Raw genomic sequence first — 15,558 nt, forward strand, 5'->3', positions numbered from 1 at the left:
AAGGGATGAACAAGACTATTCCCGAGCTCTTCGCGATGCTGAAAGCCGTGGAGGTAGAAATCAAGAAGGAGCATCAAGTGTTGATGGTCAACAAGACCACTAGTTTCAAGAAAAAGGGCAAAGGAAAGAAGAAGGGGAACTTCAAGAAGAACGGCAAGCCAGTTGCTGCTCAAGAGAAGAAACCCAAGTCTGGACCTAAGCCTGAAATTGAGTGCTTCTACTGCAAGCAGACTGGTCACTGGAAGCGGAACTGCCCCAAGTATTTGGCGGATAAGAAGGATGGCAAGGTGAACAAAGGTATATGTGATATACATGTTATTGATGTGTACCTTACTAATGCTCGCAGTAGCACCCGGGTATTTGATACTGGTTCTGTTGCTAATATTTGCAACTCGAAATAGGGGCTACGGATTAAGCGAAGATTGGCTAAGGACGAGGTGACGATGCGCGTGGGAAACGGTTCCAAAGTCGATGTGATCGCGGTCGGCACGCTACCTCTACATCTACCTTCGGGATTAATTTTAGACCTAAATAATTGTTATTTGGTGCCAGCGTTGAGCATGAACATTATATCTGGATCTTGTTTAATGCGAGACGGTTATTCATTTAAATTAGAGAATAATGATTGTTCTATTTATATGAGTAATATCTTTTATGGTCATGCACCTTTGAAGAGTGGTCTATTTTTAATGAATCTCGATAGTAGTGATACACATATTCATAATGTTGAAGCCAAAAGATACAGAGTTGATAATGAAAGTGCAACTTATTTGTGGCACTGTCGTTTAGGTCATATCGGTGTAAAGCGCATGAAGAAACTCCATACTGATGGACTTTTGGAACCACTTGATTATGAATCACTTGGTACTTGCGAACCGTGCCTCATGGGCAAGATGACTAAAACACCGTTCTCCGGTACTATGGAGAGAGCAACAGATTTGTTGGAAGTCATACATACCGATGTATGTGGTCCGATGAATATTGAGGCTCGTGGCGGATATCGTTATTTTCTCACCTTCACAGATGACTTAAGTAGATATGGGTATATCTACTTAATGAAACATAAATCTGAAACATTTGAAAAATTCAAAGAATTTCAGAGTGAAGTTGAAAATCATCGTAACAAGAAAATAAAGTTTCTACGATCTGATCGTGGAGGAGAATATTTGAGTTACGAGTTTGGTGTACATTTGAAAAATTGTGGAATAGTTTCGCAACTCACGCCACCCGGAACACCACATCGTAATGGTGTGTCCGAACGTCGTAATCGTACTTTACTAGATATGGTGCGATCTATGATGTCTCTTACTGATTTACCGCTATCGTTTTGGGGTTATGCTTTAGAGACGACCGCATTCACGTTAAATAGGGCACCATCAAAATCCGTTGAGACGACGCCTTTTGAACTGTGGTTTGGCAAGAAACCAAAGTTGTCGTTTCTTAAAGTTTGGGGCTGCGATGCTTATGTGAAAAAGCTTCAACCTGATAAGCTCGAACCCAAATCGGAGAAATGTGTGTTCATAGGATACCCAAAGGAGACTGTTGGGTACACCTTCTATCACAGATCCGAAGGCAAGACATTCGTTGCTAAGAATGGATCCTTTCTAGAGAAGGAGTTTCTCTCGAAAGAAGTGAGTGGGAGGAAAGTAGAACTTGACGAGGTAACTGTACCTGCTCCTTTATTGGAAAGTAGTACATCACAGAAAACTGTTTCTGCGACACCTACACCAATAAGTGAGGAAGCTAATGATGATGATCATGAAACTTCAGATCAAGATACTACTAAACCTCGTAGATCAACCAGAGTAAGATCCGTGCCAGAGTGGTACGGTAATCCCGTTCTGGAAGTCATGATGCTTGATCATGATGAACCTACGAACTATGAAGAAGCAATGGTGAGCCCAGATTCCGCAAAATGGCTTGAAGCCATGAAATCTGAGATGGGATCCATGTATGAAGTATGGACTTTGGTTGACTTGCCCGATGATCGGCAAGCAATTGAGAATAAATGGATCTTCAAGAAGAAGACTGACGCTGACGGTAATATTACTGTCTACAAAGCTCGACTTGTCGCAAAAGGTTTTCGGCAAGTTCAAGGGATTGACTACGATGAGACCTTCTCACCCGTAGCGATGCTTAAGTCTGTCCGAATCATGTTAGCAATTGCCGCATTTTATGATTATGAAATTTGGCAGATGGATGTCAAAACTGCATTCCTGAATGGATTTCTGAAAGAAGAGTTGTATATGATGCAACCAGAAGGTTTTGTCGATCCAAAGGGAGCTAACAAAGTGTGCAAGCTCCAGCGATCCATTTATGGACTGGTCCAAGCCTCTCGGAGTTGGAATAAACATTTTTATAGTGTGATCAAAGCATTTGGTTTTATACAGACTTTCGGAGAAGCCTGTATTTACAAGAAAGTGAGTGGGAGCTCTGTAGCATTTCTGATATTATATGTAGATGACATATTGCTGATTGGAAATGATATAGAATTTCTGGATAGCATAAAGGGATACTTGAATAAGAGTTTTTCAATGAAAGACCTCGGTGAAGCTGCTTACATATTAGGCATTAAGATCTATAGAGATAGATCAAAACGCTTAATTGGACTTTCACAAACAACATACCTTGACAAAATTTTGAAGAAGTTCAAAATGGATCAAGCAAAGAAAGGATTCTTGCCTGTGTTACAAGGTGTGAAATTGAGTAAGACTCAATGCCCGACCACTGCAGAAGATAGAGAGAATATGAAAGATGTTCCCTATGCATCAGCAATAGGATCTATCATGTATGCAATACTGTGTACCAGACCTGATGTGTGCCTTGCTATAAGTCTAGCAGGGAGGTACCAAAGTAATCCAGGAGTGGACCACTGGACAGCGGTCAAAAACATCCTGAAATACCTGAAAAGTACTAAGGATATGCTTCTCGTATATGGAGGTGACAAAGAGCTCGTCGTAAATGGTTACGTTGATGCAAGCTTTAACACTGATCCGGATGATTCTAAATCGCAAACCGGATACATGTTTACATTAAACGGTGGAGCTGTCAGTTGGTGCAGTTCTAAACAAAGCGTCATAGCGGGATCTACATGTGAAGCGGAGTACATAGCTGCTTCGGAAGCAGCAAATGAAGGAGTCTGGATGAAGGAGTTCATATCTGATCTAGGTGTCATACCTAGTGCATTGGGTCCAATGAAAATCTTTTGTGACAATACTGGTGCAATTGCCTTGGCAAAGGAATCCAGATTTCACAAGAGAACCAAGCACATCAAGAGACGCTTCAATTCCATCCGGAATCTAGTCTAGGTGGGAGACATAGAGATTTGCAAGATACATACGGATCTGAATGTTGCAGACCCATTGACTAAGCCTCTTCCACGAGCAAAACATGATCAGCACCAAGGCTCCATGGGTGTTAGAATCATTACTGTGTAATCTAGATTATTGACTCTAGTGCAAGTGGGAGACTGAAGGAAATATGCCCTAGAGGCAATAATAAAGTTATTATTTATTTCCTTATAATCATGATAAATGTTTATTATTCATGCTAGAATTGTATTAACCGGAAACATAATACATGTGTGAATACATAGACAAACAGAGTGTCACTAGTATGCCTCTACTTGACTAGCTCGTTAATCAAAGATGGTTATGTTTCCTAACCATGAACAAAGTGTTGTTATTTGATTAACGAGGTCACATTATTAGTTGAATGATCTGATTGACATGACCCATTCCATTAGCTTAGCACCCGATCGTTTAGTATGTTGCTATTGCTTTTCTTCATGACTTGTACATGTTCCTATGACTATGAGATTATGCAACTCCCATTTACCGGAGGAACACTTTGTGTGCTACCAAACGTCACAACGTAAATGGTGATTATAAAGGAGCTCTACAGGTGTCTCCAAAGGTAGATGTTGGGTTGGCGTATTTCGAGATTAGGATTTGTCACTCCGATTGTCGGAGAGGTATCTCTGGGCCCTCTCGATAATGCACATCACTTAAGCCTTGCAAGCATTGCAACTAAATGAGTTAGTTGCGGGATGATGTATTACGGAACGAGTAAAGAGACTTGCCGGTAACGAGATTGAACTAGGTATAGGAATACCGACGATCGAATCTCGGGCAAGTAACATACCGATGACAAAGGGAACAACGTATGTTGTTATGCGGTCTGACCGATAAAGATCTTCGTAGAATATGTAGGAGCCAATATGGGCATCCAGGTCCCGCTATTGGTTATTGACCGGAGACGTGTCTCGGTCATGTTTACATTGTTCTCGAACCCGTAGGGTCCGCACGCTTAAGGTTACGATGACAGTTATATTATGAGTTTATACATTTTGATGTACCGAAGGTTGTTCGGAGTCCCGGATGTGATCACGGACATGACGAGGAGTCTCGAAATGGTCGAGACGTAAATATTGATATATTGGAAGCCTATGTTTGGATATCGGAAGTGTTCCGGGTGAAATCGGGATTTTACAGGAGTACCGGGAAGGTTAGCGGAACCCCCCGGGAGTTAAATGGGCCATGATGGGCCTTAGTGGAAAAGAGAAGAGGTAGCCCTACATGGGCTGCGCGCCTCCCCCCTCCCCCTAGTCCTATTAGGACTAGGAGAGGTGGCCGGCCCCCTCTCTCTCTTTTCCCCCTCCGCGAATCCTATTCCAACTAGGATTGGGGGGGGGGGATCCTACTCCCAGAGGGAGTAGGACTCTCCTGGCGCGCCACACCTTGGCCGGCCAGCCTCCCCCCTCTGGTCCTTTATATACTGAGGTAGAGGCACCCTAGAACACACAAGTTAATCCACGTGATCTATTCCTTAGCCGTGTGCGGTGCCCCCAGCCACCATATTCCTCGATAATACTGTAGCGGAGTTTAGGCGAAGCCCTGCTGCTGTAGTGCATCAAGATCGTCACCACGCCGTCGTGCTGACGGAACTCTTCCCCGACACTTTGCTGGATCGGAGTCCGGGGATCGTCATCGAGCTGAACGTGTGCTCGAACTCGGAGGTGCCGTAGTTTCGGTGCTTGATCGGTTGGATCGTGAAGACGTACAACTACTTCCTCTACGTTGCGTCAATGCTTCCGCAGTCGGTCTGCGTGGGTACGTAGACAACACTCTCCCCTCTCGTTGCTATGCATCACCATGATCTTGCATGTGCGTAGGAATTTTTTTGAAATTACTACGAAACCCAACAGATAACATAAGAAATCGAGACATGGAAGATGACGACAACAACACAGATCCTACGGAATGTATGATTCTGGATACACCTCCTGAGAATTTCAAAACATCAAATACATCAGGAGAAGTCGAGCTAATCTCGCAATCATTTATACTTTCATCGTCTGTCAAACCAACAAACGATGATTTAATAGATGAACTATGCTTGTTCATCAGCATGGTTGATGATGTCGCTCTACTAGAGTAAGCCATATTTTTTAATTCATTTTGTATTATTCCAATAAATTACTCTGATGTCATTATAATTGAAAGTATTTCAACTTTACAGGAGCGAATGAGTGAAAAGCTCTGATCCGTACCCTATTAGCTTAAATTTGAGACAAATAAAAAACATATTGAACAATGATGAATACATGGATATACATTGCTTTAATATGGCTGTGCGGATACTAGCGCGCCACGAAGTCCAGCTTCTCAGAGACATTCCATCTCACTATATGGATCTGAACTTTTGTGTAAGTTACTATAATCATGTATTACATTTTTTTCTCATTACACTAATATTTTCTCATTCTTATTTTAGTCGATGTTCCACTATGCACGAGACTCAAGTCATTGTGAAAATGTGGAAATTGCTACATTTAAACGGTTGTTTCATACTTAATGATTATCATATCTCACAATGTAATACGGTAAGATTTTAATTTTTCATCTCTAACAGTGCTTTGTTTGGTCTTAATTAATATTCCATTTATTTCTAAACTATCTCATCATTGCAGATTTTATTGCCTTGGTATATGTTTGGGCTATTTCTATTGTTTGTGTTGGATCAAAACAAAAAAGTTGTCTCAATTTTTGATCCGATACCAATACCTACTTTGGGGAATAATGTACTTAAAATTGTGGTCGACAACCTAAACCTTGCGCTTGAAGTTGCAAACCCTGCATTCAAGGATGATATCTCTAAATGGGAAGCATAGTTCCTGTTGCTCCAACAAATTCACATTGGTATGAATCTTTTAAACGCATTACAATATTAATTGATTCATTCGACTCACATTATGTGTTTATTTCATACATGCAGTGCCCTGTCCGGTTATTTGGTTTTTAATTACATGCACTCATTGTGCGATGGAAAACTATATTTCCCCATACCCAACGTAAGTATTGACACTATGCTTATTTGTATACACATTGCACATGCAACTTGTTACAACAATGTTGTATAATGCATATGTAGGATGGTTTTCAGCTGAGGAAGCGATTTTTGGTGCATCTTTTAAAGTATGAAGAGAACGAAGCTCAAAACAATATCCCATACATTGAACGAAGCATCATTGATCGCATCTATAGATGGACCTTCATTGCTTCAAAAAGTGGACCTTCAAGACATGCTTAGTTGCGGTTTTTAAAATATATTTTTGTAATAGTTATAATACAATTATTATGTGACAGTGAATTTTATGCGAAAACATGTTTCTGGATCATGTGTTACACACGCGCTCATATCATTGTGCATAAGACACATTTAAATGGCTTGGTAAAAGAACTCACTGAAATAAAAATTAGCACGTGTTGGATCAGAAATATGTCACATTTTTTGAAAATACAAATTGAAAGATAAAACAACATTTCGGATCAATCTGAAAATTTTGTAAAAAAGCATATAAACTTGTTTTATTTCGGATCAATTCCGCCTCTGGTGGGCATAAATGCTTGGCCGGGCTCGTATCCTCCGCCATAAAGCCGCGGAAAGATACTCGCTCGCGGGCAGGCAGCCGCGCCGCGCAGCAGAAAATGAACCCCGCGGCGCCCGTGCGGGCACGCCGGCCGCCCGGCTGGCTCGCCGCTTTCCACACGCTTCTTTTCGTCCATTAAAGAATCTTGTAGCGGACTCCCGCTGCCTCTCCAATTGGACGGAGTAGAGCGCCAGTGCAGTTTCTGTACTACGTATATATACAGTTAATAATAATCCTTTTGGATTTGGATCACGTCGCTGTTGAGGAAGGTCACGGGTGACAGCAAGTCGTAATTACCTGCCGGAAATGAACGCTTGAACGAATCTCTGTGATTACGGAGGGAGTAGTAGTTGATTGATATACTACTACTACCACCACATCGGTGATCCGTTCGATGCCCGCCCGCTCTGACCATCGCCGCCGCTCGCCGCTTGTTTATTCCTCGCAGCCCGCGACCCGTCAGTAAACAAAGCTCAGCTCCTCGCGGTACATTACCTGCCGCGGCCTAGTTAATCAGGAAAGGTGGTACGTTACGTGGGAGTAAAACAACAGAGCAGCTACTAGCAGTGAGGTCGTCGTGGGCGTGTCGGGAGCGCCCACGCCGTCGCACGCCATCAACCAGGGGCCTCTCCCTCCGTGCGCCTGCCGCCCGGAGGACTGGACGGAGGTGGCTGTCTGCCTGCCTCTCGGCGTGCGTGCGCGTGTGCGTGTGTGTCACTGCCGCAGCGCAATAAATAAGCAACCCTCCGTCCCGACCTCGCTCGTTTCTCTCCTCTCGCCTCGTCCATGGGATGACGGGGCCGCCTTGACTTTTCGTGCCCATGTTGAGTGCCGCATCTGCGACTCCCGGCTCCTCCTGAGACAAGCAACAAGAAAGAATCCTTCTTCCCTCTTGCACCGGGCGCCGGCAAGCTCTTGCGGCGCGTTTCTTGCTGGCTGGCATTGCTGGTGCGCGATGGGGAACTGCGCGGCGAGGGGGGACACGGCGGTCACGGCGGCCGGCGAGGACGGGAAGAGGCGGCGGAGGAGGTGGAAGGCGCCGCGGGAGGACCAGCTGGGGACGGTCCCCGGCCGGATCTTCTCCAACGACGGCCGCAGCCGCACCGCCTCCGTCTTCACGCAGCAGGGCCGCAAGGGGATCAACCAGGACGCCATGCTCATCTGGGATGTAAGCTAACAAACCACCCCGAGAATCGCTCCCCCTCCGCCCCTCCTCTCCGCCTCCCATTTCGAGGCGATTAGGTTGATCCGGTGCGTGTTTGTTTGTGGCAGGGGTTCGGCGGGGAGGAGGACGGCGTGTTGTGCGGGGTGTTCGACGGCCACGGGCCGCACGGCCACCTGGTGGCGCGCAGGGTGCGGGACTCGCTGCCGCTCAGGCTCATGTCCGCCGCGCGCGCCTCGCCCAAGACCGGGCTCGACATGCCGGCCGCCGCCTGGAGGAAGGCCTTCGCGCGCGCCTACAAGGCCATGGACAAGGACCTCCGCTCCCACCCCGCCCTCGACAGCTTCTGCAGCGGCAGCACCGCCGTCACCGTCCTCAAGCTCGTACGTGGCACTGCCGCCGGACATTCACATACCATGATACATCTCTCCCGCGTCCCGTCCGAGCAGAAATGTCAAATCACTTGTTTTAGTTCTGACCCCCTCTTTGTCCGTGCGCGTCTACTCACTGGCGGTCTCTGCACGCAGGGCACGGACCTTTACATGGCCAACATCGGGGACTCGCGCGCCGTCCTAGGCTCCAGAGACGCCGCCGCCGGCGGCATGGCGGCCGTGCAGCTCACCGTTGACCTCAAGCCCGACGTCCCCAGTACGCCACTACACACAATTAATTCAGCCATTTTGGTCCTGGGACTTTCTGTGTTGACACCAGCGGTCTGCGATGTCAGGCGAGGCGGAGCGGATCAAGAAGTGCAGGGGCAGGGTGTTCGCGCTGCAGGACGAGCCGGAGGTGCCGAGGGTGTGGCTTCCGTTCGACGACGCGCCGGGCCTGGCCATGGCGCGGGCGTTCGGGGACTTCTGCCTCAAGGACTACGGCGTCATCTCGGTGCCGGACTTCTTCCACTGGCCTCTCACGGACAAGGACCAGTTCGTCATCCTCGCATCCGACGGGGTAATTACACACATCTTTCACTCCTTTCTCCCATTTCTCTGTCCTATAATACATGGTTGTTGGTCATTCCTATGTGCCCGCGCAATGTCTGAGTCTGTCCCAGCAAAATCTTGCCACTTTCCTGTTGTCGGAGCTACTTAAATTAGTTGCGGTGTAATGTCAATCTGTCACACTTTCGCGTTCGCGATGCACTGATTAGTCTCACATGGCGGGCCTTGAACATCCAGGGCGTCTGGTAGAAGCTCCAAGAACCTTAAGAATGATAGTACTATATACGGGCGATCCAGTCCTTTTGACTTCAAAATGCTCCAGCTTTCCGTATTGGTTGCTAAACTGTCATGGTGACAGGGGCGATGATATTAATTTCCACCATCTGTGCCTTTGTGACTTGCTGCATAGATAATGATTAGCCAGCTTAACACACTTCTTTGCTGCATCGTCACCCGCCTGTTGTCATCTGCTGTACTTCAACTCTTATATCTTAATCCAAGTTCAACTTGGCAGGACTAATTGGTTTAATCGCTGTGGCGACATCATGAGCAGTTAGAGAACTGGGTGTGGCGAGTGACTGCTCATTGCATGAGATAGAATTGATATTCTTTTGATCCATAGCTTCTTTCCTTCTTAAGATTCGATGCATCTGAATAATGTCGATTTCCAGCGGACCGGTTCGTACTAATAATACTTAGTATGTACTAATAAAATTCTTATGATCCATGACTCCCTGTTTGGTTTTTTTAGTTATGAACTTCTGCCATTTTCTTAGTTCATTAACTTGATGATTTGTCAATCACTTAAAAATGGATAATTTGACAATACTTATAAATTCTCGGGAGACTCTGTGCTTCATTTTTGTGGTGTTAGGGGGCTGGCTTTGCTTGCTCTCTTTTGATTCCACCAAATTAAGGTTCAGATGTCAGCACATTTCTATAATTAACATTACATTTAACGGTGTACGCATCTAGTAACTTTGAAGGCATTGCTGCGGAAGAAATCGAGTTAGTTGTAGGTGTTTTTTTTTTCATATCTTGTAATGGTTCATATGTGGTTGCTTTGTTATGTACTCTGCTTAATAATTAATAAGAACGGCTGCGTGCATCACAATGATGCAGAGGCCGGAGGTTTCAACCTCCTTTTGAAAGAAAAGGCATCTAGTAACTCACAGAGGCCACCTTATAATGTGTCGCGACCCATCAAAGTTTTAACTGTGCACCATGGACGGCCACTGTGGTTGAGGGAGTAGTCGTGGGGCTGCTACTTCATTGCATATCGCTTGGGGTTCTATGGGACAGCATTTACTCTGGTGCTGATTTTTCCTCTTTTTTTTCCTTGCTGTGTTCAGTGCATATGACGTTATGTTTATTTTTCTATGCCAGTTATAGCGCTAATGCGCATGCTATCTAGGAGACAGTGTGCATTTTGACGTTTGATGAACTACATGATAGCAAACTTATGACTCTGCATGAATCAGTGCAGAGGCAGGATATTATCCTCCTTTTCGAAGAGAAAAAAACATGATAGCAAGCTCACCATGTTAAAAGTTCCCTCCGCTTAATCTTGAAGACACCTTTTGCTGAGCCCCCTCCCCCTCTCATTTTATGCACTAAAAGGGATGTTAGTGTCAAATATAAACAATGTACGGTACCAAAAGCAAGATGTTGTCTTCTGTTCACCTTTGTAAGCGTTGCTTAATGATTGTAGTTTGCGTGGAAGAGTTGTCAATTCTACCGATGGAATGTTCACTAAAAATGATATTTTAACAAACAGATAATCATGTCGATCATCAGTCATTGTCTTCCCAATTGTTATACAGCAGTTGCTAACTACAAACAATCCTTTTTTGGGTCCCCTTTCGATATTTGGCCTACTTAATTATCAATGCCTTTTAGAGTTTTCCATTTGTGTCCTGTCATCTTCTCTTGTGCGGCGCATCTCCTTTGTTTCTTTATAGTTGTACTTCAGGAAGACATACAAGCTGAATACATACTTGATTGGCATTATATATATGTCTGACTAGATTGCACCGATGGAAATCATGCAGGTCTGGGATGTCCTAAGCAACCAAGAGGCTGTCGACATAGTGTCCTCGTCCCCAAGTCGGTCAAAGGCGGCAAGGACTCTTGTCGAGGCAGCTAACCGTGAATGGAAAACCAAGTACCCAACATCCCGGACCGACGACTGCGCGGTCGTTTGCTTATATTTGGATGGCAAAATGGACCATGAGCGTGATTCGACCGCGTCCATGGATAACATCAGCATCGAGGATGATTCAGTCGCAGACCCTAACGAAGCGCAGGAGCAACAGGAGCCCGCCTTAACTCGCAATTTCACAGTTAGGACAGTCCCGGGGAGTGCTCAGGAGAAAGCCTTGGCGGGCGCAGACGCCAAGGTTTCCGGTGGAGCCGACGATCACAACTGGTCGGGCCTCGATGGGGTGACGCGGGTGAACTCGCTCGTTCAGCTTCCCAGGTTCTCCGAGGAGAAGGCGGTCAGTTGACGACGAGCCGTCCCACCATTCTAGTATTCTTCTCTCCCCCCTTGTTGTTTGTTGCTCTGCGTTTAGGGTAGTGGTCAGTTGTTTCAGGGAAAATTGTAGAAATGGAACAGGCTTCTGATTTGCTGTTGTGCTTCACTGCCTGGCAAGCCTTCCGTTGCTGTGCTTGGAATTCGAGCTGTTGCCCCTTTTTACCCCACCAAAACTGTATATCTTGAATGACAAAAGGCTCACATTTTTCGGGTGTCGCTCGATTATTTATGAAGATTGGGGGGCGCGCCTCGAGGACGAAAATCAATATTGCATATGCCTTTTGTTTCAAATGTGCAGTTTTGCTGGGTTAAATCGGGCAAAGCGACGATCCTGAGCAGAGCACAGTGGGCGTGGAGCATGCCAGGCCCCAGGTATCATTGTCGGGTGACTTGTAAATTCCCCGGCCGGCACTTGGCTTTGTAGCTTTTGTTGACAGAACAGAAGGCAATGCGCTGTGTCGGGTTTGCTAGCCGTTTACTATGCCTTTTCTTAGACACGTGTTTCTTCCTTTCGGTTTTGCCATCATGTCGACGAGGAAGGAACTGGCGTCACCCCGGTGTGAATATGATGAGTTGATGACTGGCTGGCAAGTACGTACCTGACGCATTTTCTTGAAAAAAGATGGGATTTGTGATCCTTGGTCCCTTTTGGTGACCCCCGGTGTGCAGGTCGCAGAACAAAAGAGAAACGGAGAATGGAGCACTCGTGTCGTGGTCAAGAAACAGAAACTCTTCTGCCGCACTAGTTCTAGTTCTCGGCCGGTTGCCGGTCGTGTTGGTGATGCTAGGAATCGAATCAGCGTGACCTGACCCACCCAAGAATTTCTGGGCCCGCGACATTTTCCAGCATGCCCGCATGGGCCTGAGCCCTCGCCGTCACCTTGAAGATTTCGCTGATTGAGCTGCTGTGGCTGTGCGATGGTTTGAGACTTTGCGTTTGCAGGGCAAGAAGACCCTGGCGCCCTGTTGCTCTGCGGTGCTCCGTGGCGCCACGCAATAATTGTTGGGAGGCGGTGGCCGGCCTGTCGCGGGTGGAGTGGGCTGGACGCGTCGAGTCGGTACTCGGCCGGCACTTCCATGATGAGTACTAGTGCTACCGGGGAGGACAGGACAGGCTATCCGGCGACGAGCCACACCATCCAGGAGCACCTGTCACTGGACGTCGATTCTGCGTATCCCTTGTGTCGCTGACTGCTCGTGAGATAGCACCGAAACCTACAGTTCGCACGCACGTAGCCACACTGTTCACACGTCAAACGGGGCGATCGTACGTTACGTTACGTAGCCGTCGTCTTGCAGTGTACGTGGAGAGCGATGGCTGGATCTGCCGGGTGTGGACACGCTACGCGCATGGATTGGATGCGGAGCAACTTCTCAAACCTGCACCCTGCAAACGGAGAAAGATTATATTACAAGTACTCTTTCTATCCAGGTTCTGATCTCTTATGCCTTGATATGTTTTACCCTGATTTGTGCTGCCCAAAGTCTCTCTTTCAAATAGTACTTCCAGGTGTTCACGTGTGGTGCTGCTGTTATGAAAATTCCATCATTCCTCACTAATAAAATGCCCCAACATCCAATGATAATGATGTCCAATGAAATGTCTCCAGGCAGATGTGTCAGAGTCAGGGTGATCTCATCATAAGCAGAGATGCCTCTTTGCTTCTCAGGGACTAGATGGTCCCAGCACTTGAGGGCAAATGGACAGTTCCAGAAAAGATGGACTTGGGTTTCCTCAGTGTTATCTGAACATAGGACACAGTTGTAGTCTTTCAGTAACATGCTCTTTCTCTGTAGAAGGTTTCTTGTATTCACCCTGTCATGTAATAATAGCCAGAAGAACATCTCATGCCTAAGTTTGCATGAAGTGCTCAATAATTACTTGAATATTTTGTGTGAAATGTCTTTGGATTGGTGAAAGACTTTGTGCAAACTTAGAGAATTTGAATGTGGTTTTGATCAAAGGAATACAACGTGGCGGGAGACAATGATGCGGTGTGCGAAAAGATCATAGCAGCGATAACCTTTGTGTTCAAGGGCATAGCCGAGGAAGGTGCAACGGGTAGAGCGTGGAGCGAGTTTGTGATCCATAGTGGCATACATGTTCGGGAAGCAAAGGCAACCGAATACGTGAAGGTGATCGTAGGTCGGGTGTGCCACGGAGAAGGAAGTGAGGGGTATGAGGGGCAACGACATGCGAGGGCCGCCAGTTCAGTAAGTATGTGGCCGTGTGGAGTGGCTCAACCCAAAAGGGTGGAGTGAGGTTGGCTTGAAGGAGTGTACGCACAATGTCGTTGGTAGTACGAATCATGCGTTCTGCTTTGCCGTTTTGTGGTGAGGTGCGAGGACAAGAAAAGCGGTAGGCAATGCCATTTGAGGAGAAGAAGGTATGTAGGGAAGAATTGATGAATTCTCCGCCATTGTCACATTGCATGTCCTTGATGATGACGTTGAATTGAGTGTGAACAAAGGTGAAAAGGCGTTGGAGAATGATGGAGGTGTCGGATTTGCTACGTAGGGGAAATATACATGAAAAATGAGTAAAATCATCCAAATTCCAACACAACAAGATAATACTGAAACCCGAAGAAGTTCACGACGGGTGATGTCCACAAATCCAATGTATTAAATCAGAAAGAGCATATGTCTTGCTAAAAGAGGAAGGCAAACGAAGACGTGGTTGACGGCCAAGTTAGCATGCACTACATGGTGAGTGGGGAGCCTTATTACAAGCGCTAAGAAAATCTTGAGAGATGGTAGAGAGGGTTTGAGCGCCGGGGTTCCCAAGGCGACGATGCCAGAAGTCCGACGCAGTGGCAGTGAGGAGAGCAAATGCCCAAGCCGCCGCGATATTGCCGACGAAGGGATAGAGATCACCGTGGCTAACAGAGATCATGTGATCTATCCGAGTGCAAAGATCCTTCCCAAGAAAACCACAAGGGTAAAATTCAATTGAGCATGAGTTATCCTTAGTAAATTTACGAACAAAAATAAGGCTAGTAACGACAATGGGAGAAACGAGAACATCAGTAGGACGAAAATCATAGGGGGAAAGAGTGGTGGATCCGGTGGCAGTGATAGGGACATGGTTCCCATTACCGACAAGAATACTGATACGTCTCCAACGTATCTATTTTTCCTAACGCTTTTCCTCTTGTTTTGGACTCTAATTTGCATGATATGAATGAAACTAACCCCAGACTAACGCTGTTTTCAGCAGAACTACCATGGGGTTGTTTTTGTGCAGAAATAAAAGTTATCAAAATGGAACGAAACTTTGCGAGTATTTTTTATATCAATGAAGAGAAGTTATGGAGCCAAGATCCACCAGAGGGGGGCACCTGGATGGGCACAACCCACCAGGGCGCGCCCCCTCTTGGCGCGCCCAGGTGGGTTGTCCCCTCCTGGTGGCCCCGCAGACCTCAACCCTGATACTATATGATGTCTACTACACAACCTTCTTCTTGTAGACGTTGTGGGCCTCCAAGTGCAGAGGTTTGTAGGACAGTAGCAAATTTCCCTCAAGTGAATAGTTTATCAATCCGTAGGAGGCGTAGGATGAAGATGGTCTCTCTCAAGCAACCCTGCAACCAAATAACAAAGAGTCTCTTGTGTCCCAACACACCCAATACAATGATAAATTGTATAGGTGCACTAGTTCGGCGAAGAGATGGTGATACAAGTGGTATATGGATGGTATATAAAGGTTTTTGTAATATGAAAATATAAAAACAGCAAGGTAACTAATGATAAAAGTGATCACAAACGGTATTGCAATGCTAGAAAACAAGGCCTAGGGTTCATACTTTCACTAGTGTAAGTTCTCTCAACAATAATAACATAATTGGATCAGATAACTATCCCTCAACATGCAACAAAGAGTCACTCCAAAATCACTAATAGCGGAGAACAAACGAAGAGATTATGGTAGGGTACGAAACCACCTCAAAGTTATTCTTTCTGATCGATCTATTCAAGAGTCTGTAGT

At 46.1% G+C, this 15,558-nt stretch overlaps 1 protein-coding gene across 1 annotated transcript; it reads left to right on the forward strand.

Moving 5' to 3' along the window:
- Positions 1 to 7,509: 7,509 nt before the first annotated feature.
- Positions 7,510 to 11,843, forward strand: LOC119354107 (probable protein phosphatase 2C 64). The gene is made up of 5 exons (XM_037620807.1): positions 7,510 to 8,099; positions 8,204 to 8,476; positions 8,621 to 8,741; positions 8,821 to 9,044; positions 11,086 to 11,843. The coding sequence occupies exons 1-5, from the start codon at positions 7,887 to 7,889 to the stop codon at positions 11,539 to 11,541; spliced, it is 1,287 nt and encodes a 428-aa protein (XP_037476704.1). The 5' UTR covers positions 7,510 to 7,886; the 3' UTR covers positions 11,542 to 11,843.
- The last annotated feature ends 3,715 nt before the right edge of the window (positions 11,844 to 15,558 follow it).

This window comes from Triticum dicoccoides, chromosome 2A (genome assembly GCF_002162155.2).
Source record: "Triticum dicoccoides isolate Atlit2015 ecotype Zavitan chromosome 2A, WEW_v2.0, whole genome shotgun sequence".
In the NCBI taxonomy this organism is placed as follows: Eukaryota; Viridiplantae; Streptophyta; class Magnoliopsida; order Poales; family Poaceae; genus Triticum; species Triticum dicoccoides.

Coding starts and splice junctions, on each gene's coding strand:
- LOC119354107 (XM_037620807.1), top strand. CDS start 7,887: ATGGGGAACTGCGCGGCGAGGGGGGACACGGCGGTCACGGCGGCCGGC. Junction 8,100..8,203: donor ACGCCATGCTCATCTGGGAT/GTAAGCTAACAA, acceptor TGTTTGTGGCAG/GGGTTCGGCGGGGAGGAGGA. Junction 8,477..8,620: donor CCGTCACCGTCCTCAAGCTC/GTACGTGGCACT, acceptor CTCTGCACGCAG/GGCACGGACCTTTACATGGC.